Below are 21,701 nucleotides of genomic sequence, written 5' to 3'. Positions count from 1 at the left end.
ACTCTCACATGAGCACTTTTTTTAAAATCCCAAACTAGTTCATGTAATTTGCATAAAGCATCCCCATGCAATAATCACTTTCACGTGCAAATCCCACAGGTAGATAGAAAAGGGTTTTGTAGCAAATTTTATCCTAGTAGAATTACATTACTTTCTGTGTGATAGTGCCAACAACTTTCTCTCAGGCAATAAGCTGTGAATTAGGACAAGATCGTGTGTTTCTTGTTCCAATTGTGCAGAAAAATTCCCCTCATCTATCAAAATGTATATTGCAAATAATAATACAACCAAACGTCTTTTACTCTAATCACAAGAACTTATTACAAAAAAAAAATACTGAACCAAACTGCATCGGAAGAGAGAAAATCATCTCATTGCACAAAACAAAAATAATTGATAAGTCTACACCTAATAAAACATGAGCAATCAAAAAAATAGTTGAAGCAATTCTTGCAAAACAAAGTATTGTTACAAACTTACCAAACGTTACTTTCGTCTTTTTTTTTTTAAACACTTTTCTTATATTCTTTCCTTTACAATCTATATACACATTACAAGACACTTCCTTGGTTTTAAAAGTACATGTAATCACAACTGTCTTCTTTTATATTGTAATATGAAAAAGTACTTTTACTCCTCACTTCATGAAATCATTTTCAAACTTAAAATCTTTTTTCTTCACTTTCATTCAATCTTTACAAACTCGAAATGAGACTTTCTAGTCACAAAGAAGTTACACTTACATATTATGCTCAAAGAAATCTTCAGATCGTAGGAAAAATATGAAACATAGTATATTTGGTGAATGAGTGTGAAACAGATGAAAATGAGAATAAATCAAGATTAGAAATGTGGGGGAAGTGTTGGGGCAAAGAGAACTTGAATGTGTGAAGAGAGACAATACTTTGAATGTAAGAAGTAATGAGCATAATATATATAAGTGTAACCATACAATCACTTATAACATTCAATTTACAAAGTCATACACAAAGTTGAGTTGCTGTACAATACTTTACAAATCCTTTTCCTTCTCAACATATCTTATACTCCACTACTCAAAATCTGTCACATTTTCTTCCATCAATTCATCCATTTATCTATTCAGTCATTAATTCATTCAAGGCATACCCATTTAACATAACTCACAGCCTATCAACACTAGAAGAGAACCAATATTTTCACAAAAAAATGTTGACATAAATAGGATAATTGAATAAGGTTTTCACACTCTGTATTGTTTACTGTTTAGAACCTGCTGTAAGTAATTATTTGTCATCACCCTTTTCTTACTGCTGAGAATACAGGCTGGGTAAGAGTTAATCGAGGAAGCACAACCTTACAAAGAGTTAGGACAGATCTGATCAACCACAACTATGGAAAGCCAGCAATGTCAACATCTAAAATGCATGTTCATTCATGTGATGTGATAGACAACCAATCATCAGAGCATGGTCTTTATAGCCATACTTTGATATTAGTATACCAGTAACATGATGCTAAGTTTTAAATGTGACCTATTCTTTCTCCCAATTTTCAGTTTACAATTCTTCTTCATCGCAGCTTTTGTGAGCTAATTTGTAAACAATTTCACTTGAGTATTTTCAAACAATCCTGTCACAAAATGGGTATGCTGGTAATTGACAAGTATAAGAGTAGTCTGGTTGATTAAAAAATAATGACACTTGGAGTTCGTCTATTTTAGAAGAGCAGTCTTTTTTGGTTATTTACCAATATCTTTAAAAATTAATAAAATGAACAGTCTCTATAAAGGAAAAAAGGCCCACTGATTGTACATAGGCAAATATATATATATATATAAATTCAATTAAACTTGACAGGAGTGGTATGTTCGATAAGGTCCTCTAGTCATACACAAAACATATTTTCATGATCATGGCACAGTACTGTGAATGAAAAAAATGATTAAGAATATTCACATTCTTAAATCGAACAACATTTTGTGTCAAAGGGAACAAAATTCTCACTTTTATTCTTTGAATGGCAAACGAGAGGGGAAAAGAGTACTCACATTCTTAAAGTGAGCAACATTTTGGTGTAAAAGAAAAATAATTCTCACATTTATACCTCAAATGGCAAAATGATTTCCAACTTAATGATGATTGCATTTATGCAGGTGCATTTAAATATAATGGTCCCAATTGAAACTACGATCTCAAGAAAAGTACAAGTAATAACTCATTGAATTGTGGTATTATAAACAACTATTACTGAGCGTATTATAATGAAAAAAATCAAAAGAAGATAAATATGTTTATTCTGAAGGAAGGACAAGAATATAAGAAGTAAAAACTGAAACTAGAAATGATTTCCTGTTTTTACTAGATGGATTTAAAACATACTTGCATATTTTAGGTAGTGCATATTAGAAGCTAAACAGACTGGGAAAGATAACACTTATCTGCAATATCAATACAAAATCAGCTGCAAACATGTATTCAATAACATCATATCCTCTCTAGAACAAAAGCTCTTTTTAACAGTTAATGATTACATGTTTTACTAAAAGCTTGTAATTAGGTCAGTTGAAAGAAAAATGCCTGTTGAAGCAACATGTTTAAAGTGAGTTTGTACATAATCCAATAAAATGATCACCTAAGTGCCTGTATGTATGAATACAAAATATATGCCAAAAAATTCTGGAAGAAATTATGTAATTGCTGATGAATTAGCAAAATAAGCATGACATTCCAGTCAAATATTGAGTCTTTTTCTAAGCAACAATAATGGACTGACCTTCAAAGATGAGCAAAATATTGTTATTTATTATATATGCACCAGTGGGTTTGACATCTGCATGCAATGTTGTGAACATCCTTTTCATGATTTAATGTTATTTTCCATTAAGTCATTAATCAGTTTTTATCAGGCTATAGATCTACACTCTAATCTGTTAGTTTTTACCACGTGAAGTCAAGTATGTTTTTCCTTTCATATACTTTGAAAGTATGAAAGGTTGATTGGGATTTTTCTCACCACAAACCACAGACAGGGGGCGGACTGTAACTAATTCACTCCCAATTCCTCCTGTCATAGTAAATGTAGCCTGACAGCCAAACAATAGGAGACAGAGTACAATTGTACTCCTAATTGATTAAAACCGATTATACTGACAATCACTTCACTAATAAGAGTGGAAGGGAGCATCACATGAAATCCTATTAATCGGACTATCAAGCACATCTTTATTATTAATAACATCCTGTGAATGGACAGGCTATTAAAATAATCACTGGTTTCAAGCCTTGCAAAATGGCAAACAAAAGGTTCCCACGCAGTCTGTAAATGTAAGTTAAGCTTGTGATTCTTATGTTTTGTATACCATGGAATTGGGACAATAAGGATAATGCTTATGAAACATTTAGCTTGAAGTAACGCCCATAATAATTTCAATTTCAATGTGAAAATTATCAGCAACATTTCCTTTGCCTTGTAATCACTTCACAACCAGCATGGAAGCATTTGGAACATACATTCTGCTATCAGTCTATTGCGATACAATGGATCAACTGTTATATCTTTCTTTAAAACATTGCTACTATGATTAATTTTTTAACCCTTAATCTTGAGGCCCCCTCACACCTAACCGAATTGCCTGAAATATGCCTTGCGATGGCTGGCGAAAGGCATTTTTTAAAAATCGTTTTCAATGGTAACTGATAGTAAATCATATTCACCCTTCGTGTTTGGGTTCGTACTCCTTCTGAACTAACAGCTGTGATTATTCAAATTCGCGCGGAAATTTTGAACATGTTTAAAATTTCCAGACGAATTGAAAAACCGTCGGTCATCTGTTTGAATTCGCATCTCTTATTCAGTCTGCGGTAATTGCTCGTTTATCGTTCGTGGTTATTGTCGTGCATAGTCCCTCATCGCGCTTTTGCCAAAGTGGACCGATCTCGAAATAACCCTTAACGAAGCAACACGATGACACAAACGTACAAGAATGCCCGATCTATTCCCTCGTCTTCGTTTCTAATCGAACGCCATACCAAACCATTGCTCACTGTTCGTTCGTTTTTATTGGGTTAAATATCAATCCTTCGCTCGCCTTCAGCTGCAATTTACTCAAAGAGGTGTACCGAAAAATCGATAACCTTCGCATGTCATATTTATCTTTCGCTTACCATTCGTTGATAAAATTTGACAATAGTTACTGATCGCATCATTTGACGGAAATTTTATTTTAATTAATTGAATTCGCGTACATTTTGTGCATTTTTCCCATTCGTCACCCTTTGTCCGCCTACATTCGGCCAGGTGTGAGGGGGGCTGCAATTCAAGTATACCATGGCTGTTATAACCTTTCATATTGTACTAGCCTTTCAATATGTTTAATCTTTTGTGAAATCCTTATCATTATAAGAACAATATGAAGCCAGTGAGGACATACCGAAAACTGATCTACTGTGCAATGGGCAAGAAAAAAAATACTTTGGCACAGTAGGAAATTAAAACACTTTATTCACATACTTTCATCTCATTGAAAATTAATGTTTGTCTCCAGAAAATGCTGTAGAGTTATATCTCCTAAAATTTTCCAAGGAGAGAGATCAATATTTAGGCGTTAAATTAGAAGGCATATTTCTGTCTTTATTTTTGCAAACAAATTAGGGGAAAACAGAAGTAAAATTTCCCACCAAAACTGAATAAAAGGGAGTTGTATATTATCAAAGGAAAGTGGTTTACTGTTCTCTTCAAGTGCTTAAGTGTTAACTGATCACTTGTGAAGATTTGTTTAATTTAAATCAGCCGTAAGTATCATTTTAGGCTCAAGGCACAGAAATAGTTAGGATAAAGCCAGATATAAAGGAAAGCAATTACTCCAAATTATTACCTTTTTTGAGATGAGATATAAGGATTAGTTGTCACGTAGATTAAGCTAAATTACTTTATACTTGCTTTAGTGTAGATATAAGTATGTTCCCTGTTTGGATTCAAAAGATATTAACACAAAATCCTGACTCCTTTCTGAAAATATATTATTCAATGCAAGGGATTATTCGATAAATCCTGGTCAAAATTGAATTATGAGAGGTAAATGCACGGTATCCTTTAGGGCAGAGAAAAAGTAATACAAGTAGTTTGATTGTGTTATCACACACTAACAAACAACATTTTTGTTTTTATCTCGCTTGCCCATAAGCTACATGTATAATCAGTTTTGCTAGTAATTATGAAAAGTATAGCATATGAACTGGAGGATTACAGCAGTGTAACTATTGTTTCGGGGAGGGGCGTTAGAGGGTCTTTTGTGTCAGCCACCCCTACTTGAATAGAGTGATGTCACAAATCTCTACAGCTAAATGTATATCTATCTTGCTCTCTTCCAGATATTTAGTGTTAGTAGATTTTGTCTTCAATTACTATTCAAATCAATCATGACTTGTAATTAATCTAAATCTTCCGTTTTATATGTAACCAGTACTTGTCAAACATTAACTTTGTTCTCAGACTTCACATTACTTCACTCATGGCAGGAAAATATAAGCAGAGTCTTGAGTACACAGACTATATACATCATATGACCAAGCCCCTTCAGTCATTACTTTACTACAGGCAATTAACAGTTGAATCAAATTAAGGTTTCATAGTTTTCAGAAAATGTGGGGTGTATCTGGTTATTTTGGTACCTAGATAAAAACAAAACATCACAAGGTGAGATAGGTCCTTCTGTTTCCCATCCCTGAATATAAGCTAGGTTAATAGGGCTCATACAAATACCTATACTCATTGTCAAGTGATCAATTTTCACTTGAATTTGGAACAGAAGTTGCAATTTCAGGGAATTTGGTGAACACACATCTAACCTAAATGATATGGAAGGAATCACTCATTATGAAAGTTAGAGCTGACATGGAGATCGTGAAACCTAATTTGGCACAATTTAGACATTTTGCATCGAAGACTGATTGCTAGACACACTTAAATTGGCAGAACATCACCACTGATCATGTACATTGGACCCTGATCAATCAAGGAATATTTTGTTTTCCTTCAATCGATGATCAAGAATTCACTAGTAAAAGCAAATTGCACATGACAGGGGGCTGCCTTGCGCGTTTAAGTTCTGAGAGGTACAAAAGGGCAATACCCGAATTACATCATAAATGGAAAGTACATGTACACATACAAGATAGTAAATGGTCAATAAATAGTGATGGTTTGTAATGGTAACTCTAACATCACAAAATCTATCCTTTGTTGAATTGAGAAGAGAAAAAAAACAACAACAAAAAGGCAAGGTTTTTTAAATTTTTGGAGTGATGATGGAGAAGGGGGTAGGGCAAGTATTATTCTCAACTAGCCTTGATCCAGCCATTTTTGGTGAGGAAGTTGGCGATGCGCTTGCGATGAGACTTGTGCAGGTTGCCAGGGTAACGGGTCTTGGGAAGAATGCCTTGTTTTCGTAAGTAATGGTCCTGGGAGGGAGGAATGGAGAGAAGGAGGCGAGGAATAAGTTTCAATGCGGAAAAGTTTCTGTCAAAATATGATTTCAATACATATCCCAGGGGTCTAATAAAGTCTAAGCGTACTTCATGACATTCAACACATACTAGGCAACACATTAAAATTGATAATTTGAATTGCAGACAGGGGACCTTCTCCATAAGTTTATAAAATACACAAGAAAATTATTCAAGATGGTGTGAAATACTTCCTTCTAGTCATACAGTGACAGTCCTAAGAACAATAATTAACATTAAGATATTTTGATTTGCAAAATTAGCAGTATACTTCAACAAGATAGCATACTAAAGTGGATATCCCCTGAGTATTCACTTGACTATAACTGGAAGAATATTGCAATAATTTCTTTCTGTTGAGGAAGGAGGAGGGGCAACTTGTGATTATGGACTGAATTTTACATCAACTTTGATATTCTAACTACTACACACGTCATCTGGAAATACATACAGTACATGATATAAATGTGTTAAACCTTACAAAGATCAAATATCATTTGATTTTTAAAATTAGACAAACTTTGATTAATATCCTAATGCCCCCTCCTCCAAAAAATACACATGAACAAGATGAAGTTTTTGATTTTTTGGAAGGTTAACTGTTGTATACAGAGAAATACGAATAAAAAATATTTACCTTGATGATGAGTGTTTTAAGAGTAACATATCTCGCTGGCTTCATCTTCATAGAGGAACAGAGCTAAAGATCAAACAATAAAAAAGATATTGATTACTAAGACTGATAAGTTATTATTGTACACCTAATGCAAGTACTAGTACCTATCAACTACATTCATAGAACTGGACATACTTGCTTATTGGTAGTTTGAGAAATATTCAATATAATCAAAACCAAATTAAATGACAAATATGAAATGGTTTACACAAAATATAATGAAACAAAAAGGGCTCACTTCATAATAAAGACCAATTACCTCATAATGCAAATACAATGTATTTCATTTAATATTCTTCTGTAAAATTTGAAACTGAAGAGAAAATGAGAGATGGCTTTAAAATGATTGATATACGAAATATCATGGGTGTTATAGCATTTTGAAAATCTGAATTTCAGGAATTATGTAATTCAAGTGTTATCAAAATTTTGAATTGATAAAATAGATTAAAGCTAAACTCACCTTCTTTTCCCTCTCCGATATGTAGTTGAATCCATGGGATGATCTCAGGGTTGGAAATTCATCTTCTATAACATCTGAAAGTACAAGTAAAAAATGATTATACAAATATTACTATTAAAATCGTGTGGGGGCATTAATTGTGGTCTAGTGGTTATGACTGTCGTCTTTCAATCTGAGGGCCATGGGTTCGATTCCAAGCCATGGCAAGTTTAATTCACCCACATTGTGTTGCACTCAACCCAGGTGTGGTGAATGGGTACCCGGTAGGAATTTATTCCTTGAAACACAGAGCACGTAACAGCCGTTCTGCTAAAGCCAGGGTAATTATGCTGCATTACTGTAGAGCGCTTAGAGACTTGTGATAAAGTACCGTAAGTGTTAAGCGATATAAGCAAGTATGACTATTATTACAAAAAAAAAAATTAAGTCATGGTGTCATTTTTTTCTTCAAATGAATAGAATTATACAATCCATGTTCATTTACTCCCCTCATCATTCATTACAAAGGGTTTATTTTACATAGATAAAGCCTGAACAAATGTCTCTAACAACAAATGAAGTATCAACGACAAAAGGCTACAAAACATAGAATGACATACATGTAACAAAGTAGTCTGTAACAATCCCCATTTTAAAAATACTGCATTAAATTACACTTTGATAGAAGTATAAGAAGTGTGGGCTGTCTCACACCCCCCTTATTGAGTAGTCTTAATTACAAATTCTATGGCTATGGATTCACCACATACTTATACTGAAGAATCCTTTCAAACAGCATTAGTGTAATTGAGAGTATCGCAGACCACTTATTTCTTTACCACAACTGATACATTTCTTTCTAATGGGTTTCTAATATACATGGATTATGATTGGATATTCAACCGGAGTAGGCAACTTCTCAAAAAGAGAGTAGAAAATCAGAACCCTATCAGATTTGAATTAATAAAATGAAATTAAGGGAGTTATGAATTCACACAAGATGGAGTCGGTTTCAATACCACAACTGTAATAAAGTGACAAACTTCAGAACCTGATAAGGTTTGAATTAATCAGAAAAAAATTAGAAAGTTATGAATTCAAACAAGATGCAGTTGGTTTCAGTACCAAGACTGCAATAAAGTAAGAAACTTATTTTCTTATGATTTTCAATACGCCTGGAGAATGATTGAACTGTATTTGATTCAGAAAAATAATGTATTATTTTGTTTTCTCCTTTCAGATAAGTATCTGAAATAAAATTGCTTTTAAGGCCACAAAATCTTGTACCCTTAAAGATCTTTATGTAACATTCCCTGGTGCAGAGCTGCCAAGTTGTATTTTGCATTTTCAGTATTCTTATCCCCCAAAATCAGTATTTTGACAAAAAAATCAGTATTTTTACCGTGTGAGATAAATATGCAGACCTGCCAACCTCTGGGAATGAAAAACTGTATTCTGTGATTTAAAAAAATTTATTTTCCCCCAAAAAAGTGTATTTCATAATAAAATGCTTGGCGCACTCGCTCATACTGCAATCTAGCTAAAATGCGCACTGCTCTTGCAGATAAAAAAAAAAGTTACCTGAAATTACATTGATCTAATAACCATATTTGTGTACGTTTTATGAAATAGAGACATATAGAGATTATTTTTCTCAATAAATTACGATTTAGTAAAAAAACAAAAAAATAGGGCTATAACGTACTGGTTGGCAGGTCTGCTGGTGTAAGAGCATTCATACAACATAAAGAAATAATTGGTTCAGGGGTAAAATGTAATTTAATTCAATTCAATTTCATCTTACTAAATTATGCTATACAGAAACATATTCCTCCTCTGACTTTATTAAAAAAATAATGGGGAAAATGCACACATGAACATGACCATATTACATTCTGAAGTGAGTTGCTGTTTCCAATATCAATCAATTAAAACATCAATGTTAACTTGATTGCTCAAACAAGTTTCAATAAAAGGAGATCTATATCAAAAAGCAACAAAAAAATAGAGCAAAACGAAGGAAGAATACAACTTGACAGGTTGAGGTTGTGCACAGTCAAAAAAAAAATAATTATAACATAACTTAAGACAAAATGAAGCACTCTCTAAAATGAAACTGAGAAAGATAAAAAGTTATTTTGAAGATGATCAATACTGTTAGTGTTAGGCCTTGTTTCTACGACAGCCTATCTTGCATCTCGGTGACGTCACCTTTAAATATTGTTTTTGGGTCAATCAAATTGACAAAACCGAACGGAACGTGGACACAGGAGCTCGGAAGGCAGGCAAGAGCGGTAGGTTTAAATCAACTTTCTCTTTGCTTGTTGGTTCACAAGTTTCCTATATTTCCTCCATTGAATAACAGGTTGCCATGGATACAATGACCTACTTGGAATGATGAAGCAGTAGGGCGGGCTGGAAGATGGATTGTAGAAAGCTACCAGAGGGACTTGAGGAGGAATATTAAGGAAGATTTTTTTTTACATGGCCAAGGCTGCTTTTCCCACAGGCTCAAATAGGTCAAAAAATTGAAGTGAGAACAAATAAATATTGCTACCAAATTACTTAAGAAAATCAAAATTTCAAAGCAGATAATAAAGGAAGCTGTAGAGCATCATCTGACACCTGATATGCATTGTACAGCATGTCATTAACTGTTTTTTTATAAGTGGATATAGCAGGTCATCAGAGAAAACACCTTCCTAAAAAAACCTGACCCCCCGGAGGGGGGGCACTCGACCAAAAAAGTGGTAGGGGTGTGCCGCGGGCGAGGCAAAAAACGGGGGCCTTGGAGCGGGCTTATTGTAAAAAGGAGGGTCCTCGGAACGGGCTTCGGAACTACAAATGTTTGTGAAAACGGGGGTCCTCGGAACGGATCTCCGTATCTCTGTGAGTGCGTATGCATCCCTATGGAACGGGCAATCGTGCATGACGCAGCTAGCGCGGCCTCCGCCGGGTGCGCTCGCGCTTAGGCGATGGTCGAAAAGCGCTATATGGCCGCTTTTCACCAAAATTGTAGCAGATCAATGCGACCGGAACGGCGTAACGAAAAATATGCGAAGCTTTGGAGCTGATTTCTTTCTTCTTTTTTCTCGATAAGAAGGAAATGCTATGCCTTGGAGCGGCTTTCTTTGTTCTTTTTCTCAATAAGACAAAAATGCTATGCTTTGGAACGGAAATTTGAGTGTAAAAATGGGGGTCCCCTCCGCGGCACATACACACTATGCATTATATACTGAGTGCCCCCCCCCGGGCCTGACCCTACACCATAACATAATTGTGGAGTGCAACGAGTGTGAAATTGGACAGACGTGAGTAATATCTAAGAACAAACTATCATTAACAATATTATCATAGTTTCCTCCTTTTGTCACTAAGCATATAAGGAATAATAATATAAAATGACAAAATATTTTGCTCTGAAGTGAACAGCTTTCTGTCAACAGATTTATTCGGTTTCAAAATATTGACAGTTTATAAAGGTTGAGTAATTGTTTTGAAAAATAACTGATCTCATCTTGGTCTCAGAATTATTACAAAGTTATACGTCCTTCCCACCCAAACTGCGGACATGTGCTCACAATGGATTATATTTCTATATTACCATTATATTAAGCAAATAAAAGTAGGACAAAATATGAATTAAGTGAAATTATTTTCTCCATAAATCAAAACCCCTAGAGATATCTGAGCAAGATATTATTGCTATATACATGAACAGATCAATTAACTCTCTTTTGAGGGACTTTATTTTAACCTGCTAAACACAATTTGATTCAGGTACATCACATTTCCATACTGTAGACCCTAGCCAAGTTTATTCCAGACATAGAGATAAATGGGTTCATAAGAAATGTTTTAAAAGACAAATTATGACAGAAAATTCTCATTTCAAGTAACAATATGATTTACATGGCACTACTTTTCAAATCAAAAGACAATGTAGATATCAATAAATTTATCAAAAATTCATCCCAAAAAATCTCGAACAAAAAAATTATACAAGCGCATTTGACATGCAGAATTTCATTAATTATTTTTTTCTTCTGGCAATAACAATGAAATGTAGAGAGCCAAAATGGGAACAAAGTTGATTTGCTCATGAATTCAGAAGTAATGCCGGAGAAGAGAGATGAAGACAGGAAAAAATTATCTACACAAAACTAGTGAAAAGAGAAAGATGATTATAAAGTAATTTGTATGAGAATCATCGGACTACTCAATCAATCTCCCCCATCTCTCTTCAAGGCATCAGGTTTTTTGTCGTCTGGTGAGGGCTATAAAAAGAATAAATTGATGGGATTCTAGAGAAAGAAGTCCTGCCCCGTACCCATTTCCCTACATTACTCTAATTCTTTGCCACTTTAATGTCACTTACCATCCAGCTGTATTGCCTCATTTAAGCCTGGTTTATACAAAAGACGGTAAACTATCTAAATGATGCAGCAAACAATATGAATTGAGTGCAGGTTCAAAGTGTTTTCTTTTGATACATGTATATGATATAACAATAAGACACAAAAATACTTCCATTTTCAAAGCTTCTTGTTTTATTCTTTTTTCAGAAACTAAGGCCTGAATTTCACATAGGTGGTTTGAATCAGTGGTTTGAATCAGTGATTCAAACTTTGGTGCATGCAATTTTTGTGTATGACTTAATGCTTAATTTAGCATGTGCATTGACAAGGGGTCCAATAATGGGTGACATGACATGTGCTACAGCGACATTTGCTCAGGTCTTAAAATCCCAGATGGCATAGGGTTAGAATTAAGATTGTATCAGAATTTTCAGTTCAGAATCATGTTCAAATTAGGATTAGGGTGTCTTTAGTTTTGGAAGTTGGGTTTGATATTTGGTTTAACATGCAGGTTATTCATCCGAGCAATTGTCGCCAGAGCAAAAGTCATGGAAACCCAATAATAAACACCTGCTTTTATCACTGGGTGGTGACTTTACATCAATTTTGTTCCAAGGTTAGAGCATTAATAAGCACACAATTTACACAATTTTGAATTAATAAATGCACCATTTATGAAAATTACTATACATGAACATTGGATTCAAATCATAACAAGTAGCATGAATCAAGCAACCTGTGACAAAAGAGGGCATTCATCAGTGGACCCCTTCTCAACATACTTGTACTCTAAATAAAGTCTAATTAATACATGAAATACATGTTTTAATACCATTTTGTGAATTCAGGCCTAAACGCTTTAACAATTTTTTTCCAATGCATTTTTCTCCATACATGTAGGTGCATGCCAGGTCCCGTATGAACAATGCTTCGTCAAGATGGCTAGTATCTCCAGGGGAAAAGGGCAGACATTATTTCTCCATTTGTCACAAAATTGCTCCGAAATGTTACTGGGCCAATGCCCTAAAAACCCTCTTTTCCCTCTCTTTATTTCCTACCTCGAAGTGCAAAGGACAACGAGATGCATACTTAGTCTTCCCCGTGCATCTTAATTTGTCTCTCCATCTCATATGTCAACCACATTATTACACCTCTCTTTATTCAGAATGAATGATGTCTTCTTTGCCTCTAGCATGAGGTGGAAAGGTTGAATTATCAATTTTTGTTGGTTCATAAATATACGCAATTTATGCATGATTGCCCGACTTTTGATCTTGTCGTCTTTTTTTTAGTTGGCTAAATAAAACCCCATTTAATGTAATCCTATACGCCAACCTTATATTAATATATTTCATTGAGTCATGAAGTTGGGGAATTGTATAGCTGTAATCCTTAAATGGGAAATATATCAATAATCCTGCAGCATACACCTGAACTGACTACAAGCCTGGTCATATCTTTGAAATATATAATTTCTCTCAAAGTTAAGTCAGATTTTTTTCTTCTATTTTCATTATAACTACTCAAAATGTGACATTATTGGTATAAGGACCCTTTGGTTGACTTTTTTAGAAATATTATATATGTATTAGAATAAAACAAAAAATTGAGTTTATATCAAATTTTCCTTATGAAAATTTAATCAAATGAGCAGTGATGATAGCATTTAAGATATTGAACAAGAAACTGATATTCATCACAAGCAGATCAAGCTTTCTAAAATTTTCTAAGACATATTGATATTAAGATAATTTGTCAATACTTATTCATAGGGAAACTATGAATAACAAGCTCTGCTTTTTAATAGTTTACCCTTTATATCTTGACCTTAGGATGCAAGGACAGGCTCAAAAGTGTTTAAAATTGCAGAAAATACCTCATCAATATAAAATCGACATAAAATAAATACCGTTGATTTCAAAGCAATGAGGATAATGGTTTATTATACTATCCTTTATTAAACCCTTAATCGCAATATTCTTGAGCTAAATTGTGCATGACATAGCACAGCCCATGCTTCGTTTAATCCAGGAAATAAAAGGGGGTACAGTGGTACCTTGATAAAAACAAGTTATTTCTCCCATGAAAACAGGAGAAAAGGAAAATAAAATGCATTTACCCTTCAAACTGATTGGGTAGTTGGAAAATAAGGGTAATAGAAACTTATTTAGTATTTATCTTCATCAAAAAGCTTTGCTGATAATGTGTTCCAAACAACTATTGTAAAAGCTATACAATGTATAAATGTGTCATGGGGAAAAAAAGGTGGATTTTACTGGATTGGGTCTTTATGGGATACTATTGAATGAAGAGAAGGGAGAGAGAAGGATGCAAATTATCTCCAAATGTATGTTCTCAATGCCATAGAACAAATGTAGATAGTTCTCTATCAGCCTCAATTGGCATAATTTTAATATGCTTGCCCAATCAGCTTTCTTATAGATTAATCTGAAGATTCAAGAAACTACATCTTCATCAAATGGAGGCACTCTCACTGAAGCTTAAAATTTGATCATGGCGACAGAGCATGCTCATTTTGGACTCCAAGTCTGAATAGCGTAAGAATCGTAAGATGGTATAGTACCATGAATGAATTCTTCTCTGCCATATTAAACCTAAGTGCATGTTACTGGCTTGATGATTCATTAAATATAGCAACTTTTTGACAAAAATTCCTGTATGATATCGACTCTAATTTTAATAGGAAATCCCAAAATACTGGCTATTTGTATGTTCATTTCCAGTATAAATTATTTTGATATTGCTCTAATTTGGATAATGTGCTAAATCATAAGTATCAGAATAGTTCAAAAATTTTGACTGATGGAGACAGGACTAGCCTATAATCTAGGCGGAGGCTGCAGTTATTGTCTTTGCTGTTATGCTGAACGCAAGAGATACGGCTGATCTGGCGAAGACTACGAATTTGTGGATGCAAAGCATCCACCGCCTATAGACACCCGTCTGCCCTATCAAAATTCATGTATTCATCTCGTCGTTTGACGTGTTGTGGTACCGGGATCCGTACCGGTACCTATATTGCTGTCGTGTGCCAACGAATTGAGATCATAAAAGCGAAGATATTATCGTTTCACAGAGGGATTGCCTGGTAGATTTCGCTTTTCCACATCCCTCCCGTTGTCAATAATGCTACGAATGGTAGATTCATAAAGGTCTCGGAATTTTCCACTAGGAATGCGGAGTTTATCGGCAGCATAATCCAAACTCTCGCAGAAGTTTCTCGCGTGTACTCATACTCGCCATTGTGGATAAAGAAAGTGACGTCATGTCACGTGACTTATATGCATTACCTTCTTCTTTCCAACGTATTTCTGATTGGTCCAATTTATTTCTTCTCATACATATTCATGATAATTTTTCGTACGTAAAACTTATGTCATTTCAAAGTCGATAATAAAAAAACAACATCCAAAGCAAGACGGGAGTCTATAGGCGGTGGCTGCTTCGCAGCAACAAATGCGTAGTCTCGCCAGATCAGACGTATCTCTTGCGTTCAGCATAACAGCAAAGACAATAACTGCAGCCTCTGCCTAGATTATAGGCTAAGACAGGACAAGCGTATCTCTATGATGATAGTATTAGTATTGTTAAAGGTTGTGTCTATCACAAGGAATGTTTTGAGAATATCCAAGCATGATGCTGAAAGGTATTTGCAAATATAGAAGACAGAATTAGGGGTTAAAGACCCATGTATCAACTAGATTCAGATTTTGATTATGAGATTTAATCAGAAGATCTAGACTCAAATACCTAAATGTACATTGGTTCAATTACAGGCAATTTCACACATGATTAAAACATAATAGTGTCGAGATACAATATGCTTATCTATTATTGGAGGCTTAAAAACCGAAAATATTTTCCATACTTTTCACGTATAAACTCTTTCCCTATTGTTTTTATCATATCCTAATGGATTTGCAGTGAATGCATCAAAGTCCCCAGCTGTTGACAGGATATTCTGCAAACCCCATTTTCTACCCTGATCCAGCGCTTTTTAACACATGACCCATGTTAACCTCAACGTTCAAATACCTCAAGAGTTTCTCGTTCAAAGGATAGATTGGTCACTATAACATAAATGGTGGTTGTAGGAGGATGGGAATATTGATAATATAGTTAGAAAAAGTGGAGAGTATAATAGATCAAGAGAGAGAGAGGGGGGTGAGCGAAAGAAAGAGGGAGAGTGATTAGGACAGAGAGAGAGGGGGAGGAGCATGAGGTAAAAAGAGTAAACAGAATAAGAGAGACAAATATATGATGAGGTAAACAGAAACAATGAGAAAAATAAAATGGGGTGGGGTGGGGTAAAGGTAAAGAGGGGGTACAGACAAGATGGGGGGAGAAGTGGTTGATGCAGTGAGATGATAGGGAAAAGAACAAAACCATTGAGAGAAGAAGTGGGAAAAGACAGAAGGAGAATAAATAGGAGAAAAAGAGGATGAAATGACATATACAGTAATGAAGAGAATAGTAAAAAAAAAAGAAAGTGTGTAGTGTTATTTTGTATCCAGAGGGTTTGTACACAGTCCTAAAAATCAGCAGTTTGGATTTTTTGTTACCTATTTGCTATATCGCTTAGCACACTGGTCAATGGCCCCTACATCTCATGCTTGTACTAACCCTGAGTTTAAGCTGCCTCGAGTTCTTTCCTTTGAAACAGCGAAACATGAATCCATTTACAAATGTCACATTTCGTGAAACAGCACTTATCTTGAGAGCAACAACATTAGCAGCGAATGTTCTCCCATGCACCGTTGGATGCGATTTAATTTATTGCTTTCCGGCGAAAGGTGTCGAGCGCCGCGCTCTGTCTTTTCAACACCCAGCTTGCCATGGGCACCATTCCAGGAGCCTGCCAGTCAAGTGTGAGTAAATATATTTCAAAAAAGAATCTAAATACAATACCAACTACAATCTAATTTGGGACTTCTTTTTCTTTCATGAAATCAGAAATAGCTGTGAACATGTTCATTCAGAGCAATGGATCTTTTTTTTTTTCAATCTGTGAGCTAAAAGTACAGTTTGTATTTCCTTCTGATCAAATTCTGTGAAGGAAGGAAAGAAGCTAAACATTGAATTTTATGATTGTTATATCTAGGTAGAGTTGTTCTAGCACTGCTATAATTGGTCTTATATTTCACCTATACATACCTGACATAGCATCAATGAGATGAAATGAATAGCAAATAAGTACACAGGAGAATAATTTAAACATAGAAAAAAAAACACCAAAATTTATAAAGTGGTAATCAACATTCATTGACTATTATTTTATTGGCCAGAATAATGGGTTTAAAAAGCCATGCTATTTGTAGGTGCATCAAATCTATTCTATTGTTTTGACATTTCAAATTTTAAATTGAAGACAATGAATGCTGACTAGCAATGAACTTTATGAAGAAAAGTATGAGGAAAGAACAAAATTAATGAAAATTGTGGATAGATGTAGAATTCAGCAATAAATGTGAGAATTTTATAATTACCCATCTTTTCCTCCTTTACTTCTTCTTTGACATCCTTGGAACTGTTGGTAGAAAAGACAAAAAAAGATAACAAATTAATAATGATGTATTGTAATAAGAATTAATGTTTGTGATCATTACATGTATGAGGTACAGAAAAAAGAGACATTTGAAGTGTCAATTAAAACATCAAGTGAGTGTTTGATGAGATAAAGTGCAATACAATTGTGTCTGATCAGTGGGGATAATTGAATACATCTGTACCAGAATCAGTATAAAAAAAAACCCATTTAGGTGACAGGTTCTAAGAGAAGCAATCTTATTAAAAATAGTAAAATGAGAGGAACAACTTAAAACAGGTTGTGAAATAAGCAAGTTATGGACGTTCAAAAGGTCTTGTTGTACTTTCTATGGGGATCCTCAAATTGGCAAACAAGCTTCAAAATTGCTGATTTTGTGGACAACTCTCCATTTGTTTTGTCGATAATTTTTCAGATTTCCCCCATTATCTTTCAAATTACAAATTGCCTCATTCTGAGCATAATATATGTCATGGGAAAATATAATTCACACCACATATGTCAAGGTCAGGAGGAAATGATGTAAAATAAATGGGAAAATCTGAAAATTTGTGTAGCCTACAAAACAAATGGAGGGTTGTCCACAAAATCAGCCATTTTGAAGCATGTTTGCCAATTTGAGTATCCCCATAGAAAGTACAACAAGACTTTTTAAACGTCCATAACTTGCCTATTTCATAACCGATTTTGATGAAACTTGTTTTAAATTGTTCCTCTTGTTTTACTCTTTCCAATAAGATTGCTTTTCTTTCTGGGTTTTGGTTTCCTTTAAGTTTAAAAAAGAGTGAGTTTTTAATAATTTCCATATTTGAGTACAAACAACTCAGTAACAATCAATGCATTTTATGGACTATATCATGACAACACATAACTGTTTTTATTTGTAATTTTATCAATAAAAGGTATGTAACTTCATATTTTTTGCTCCTTCACCCACGAGACAGTCATATAAAGCACTAAATATACACATAACATTGTCATTATATAGTCAGACCGCAGGTCCCTATGCTAATGAGCAAAAAGGCCAGATTCATCCAAATCATCTCGTGGCTGAATCCTCCTCCTTGCAAAATCTCGTGATTCGTGAGATATTCTTTCTCTAAGAATTTACCTGTTTTAACCTCAAGTTAAATGAAATATTATTGCACCATCAGATAGAGTAAAAGTTAATCTTTCATATTGGTCATTTATTTTGTATACAATATTTTTTTAAATAAGTAAATTTCTGGCCTGAAAATGTGCCTCAAAACTGAATTTTCTTCCTCTGTTTTCTTTTGCAAATTGTGCAAAACTTTTTATTTTGAGCCTCAATGATATTTATATCAACATAAAGCTGAACGTCTGTACTTTCTCACAATGCCACTCTTGATATGCAGCACCTTTTAATCGGGTCAAGATCACACTTTTCCCACCAAGGTACAAGACGAGATTTCTGAAATTTTGTACTTGCATGAAATCCAGAGTTCTGATTGGCTGGATAAGATTCACAGAACAACAGGCGCGGGGTATTTGAGGAGATTACCACATGGGAAGTGTGACCTTCCCACAAACCCAGGCACTGGAACCGTTGGAATTTGCCAGTGTGCGGTCTCTTTGACCAATCAGAGTGCAGTATTCTTGTTTTCAAGCTGCTTTATGTACTTGGCAAATGAAAACTGTGATCTTGACCCGATTAAACCAATTCTTATTTTGAAACCTATATCATTTCAAAGCATACATATTCAGCTTTATCATGATAAAAAAATCATTTGGGCTCAAACAAAAATAAAGTGTGAAAATAGCAGCTTTTGTCAGGTGAAAATATTTATTTTGTAGCATATTTTAGATCAAAATTTTAACCTATATTACAAAATCTTTGAATAAATCCAAACACATGACCTGAAAGAATGATTCTTCTTCTTTACAATGGTACCAAATTCATGAAATTCGATGCACAATTAGAGCAGCAATGACCGAATGAAAAGAGGTGTTTTGGTCCGCATCAAGCTCATTAAATATGCAAAACATCTCAAGTCATGAATATCACTTGTATGAAACAAGCCACTTTCTTGGGACCTGCAGTCTGACTGTATATATGCATGGTATAAGGCATGAAATTCGTTTGCATTCCATATGTAACATGGGTAATGTCACAATAATTTCAAGTACAGTGAATATTCACATTCCATTCAATTCAATTTTAATATTCATTTCATCAACTAAGGGAAATCATTCATGTTTTGGAACACTCAAAGAGAGATTTTCTTATAATGCATTTAATTCAATAGTATCAAATATTGCAGTGTTGAGAAAACAAAGTTAACAAACACAAGAAATATTTCATTTCACACCTCTCATTGCAAATTGTCAATAGCATCATAAATAAACTGCAATTCATGCTGAGAATGAGATGGAGTAAGCTGTCGCATGCTGAGAAATGGTATTTAGCTAGTAACAACTTTCATGGTCGTTAGACCATTTTGCTTTATTTCTTTTCATTTAACTATTCAAAGGTAAAAAATGTTTTGATCTCATTTCAAAGAGAAGATTCAGTAACCTAAAGAGCGCTTTGATAGTCAGTTATACTCTGCACTGAATATGAATGCTTATTATTTTCAGACCATAATTGACAAAATGGGAATTCAGAAATGTGAAATTATCAGATTAAGCTGGAAATACCATTATTATTAAGAGAAATGCTTATTTGGGGATGACAAAACTGAAATGATACTAAAATGGCGATCATTCTAATTTCACCAAATGATAAGTATACAAGGCCTAAATCCTTATATTATTCCCTGTGCAAAAATGAGATTTTTTGTCACACCTACTTATGAGTAAATACAGATTTAAGCTTGATAAATCATGAGATTGTGTAAGGATTTGATAAATTGTCACGGATTCTTCTCCTAATCAGCAAAAATAACATCTCCCTTTTAATGCTACTATCACAGAATTATTTTGAATGTTTTTGGAGCAATCAAAGCAAGAAAAAGAAAGTAAAAATTCTTTCAATTAGCACATCAATGATGTGGAGCTCATCCGGCATCTCGCAACAAAATTTAACACAATTTTTAATTTCAGCTCAATTGACACTGTAGTGAATTATATTGGTGACAAAAATTGAGGAAACAGAATTGAAATCGATGAAGAAATGACATAGAAGCATTTTTTGTGATTTATAAATAAATTGTGTATAAATTAGCATAAATAATTTTCTATTCAAAATTTCTAAATTCTGTGTAGAACCTTGGTGAACCTCATGTACATGTAGCTCTCAGATGGAACAAAAAAAATCAAGATCAGTCAACAAAAAATATTTTTTGTGAATTTTGAAAATAAAATAGCATATTTAATGTCTTGAGTTTCAAAAATCTTGAAATTTTATTTCCCCATCGAGAGCAATCATATAAAGCAAACAAAATTGAAATTGATCAACAAATGGAGAAAAAGCTTTTCTTTGTGATTTATGAATAAAATTAGCATAAATCAGCATAAATAGTTTTCTAGTCAAAATTTCAAAATTCTATGTGGAAATTTGGTGAACCTCATGAAGTTCTACCAGATAGAAGAAGAAAAAATCAAAATCGGTCAACAATTATCTAAGAAGAAGAAGCATTTTATGTGAATTTTTAAAAATACAGATACATGTAAATTAATTACGCATACAAAATTTTCTAGTCAAAATTACAAAATTCTGTGTAGATGTTTGGTGAACCTCATGAAGCTCTACCAGAAGGAAGCAAAAAAATCAAAATCGGAGAACAAAAAAAGCATTTTTTGTGAATTTTGAAAAATGCGCCTAAATTAGCATATTTAATGAGTTTCAAAATTCTGTGTTGAAATTTTGTATCACCACCTCGAGCTATCATATAAAGCAAACAAAATTGAAATTGATCGACAAATGAAGAAGAAAAAACTTTTTTGTGTGTGATTTATGAATAAATTTTGCATAAATTAGTATAAATAATTTTCTAGACAAAATTTTGTGTACCAGTTTGGTGAACCTCATGCAGATGGAAGAAAAAAAATCAAAATCGGTCAACAAATAAAGAAGAGGCATTTTCTGTGATTTATGAATAAATTTTGCATAAATTAGTATAAATAATTTTCTACTGAAAATTACAAAATTCTGTGTAGAAGTTTGGTGAACCTCATGAAGTTCTACTAGATGGAAGAAAAAAAAATCAAAATC

General features: G+C 33.9%; 1 protein-coding gene across 1 annotated transcript in view; it reads right to left on the bottom strand.

The window, feature by feature from the left end:
- Positions 1–1,466: 1,466 nt before the first annotated feature.
- LOC129264935 (transcriptional adapter 2-beta-like) overlaps positions 1,467–21,701 on the bottom strand; it is a 60,757-nt gene continuing 40,522 nt past the window's right edge. Inside the window, exons 13-16 of the mRNA XM_064101957.1 lie at positions 17,469–17,509; positions 7,625–7,698; positions 7,123–7,185; positions 1,467–6,440 (exon numbers count right to left, since the gene is read on the bottom strand). Of these exons, the coding sequence (XP_063958027.1) occupies positions 6,318–6,440; positions 7,123–7,185; positions 7,625–7,698; positions 17,469–17,509 (301 nt within the window). The 3' untranslated portion in view covers positions 1,467–6,317. The remainder of the gene's footprint in view (positions 6,441–7,122; positions 7,186–7,624; positions 7,699–17,468; positions 17,510–21,701) is intronic.

Source organism: Lytechinus pictus, chromosome 7 (assembly GCF_037042905.1).
Source record: "Lytechinus pictus isolate F3 Inbred chromosome 7, Lp3.0, whole genome shotgun sequence".
Lineage (NCBI taxonomy): Eukaryota > Metazoa > Echinodermata > Echinoidea > Temnopleuroida > Toxopneustidae > Lytechinus > Lytechinus pictus.
This window is presented reverse-complemented; position numbering and strand designations above follow the sequence as displayed.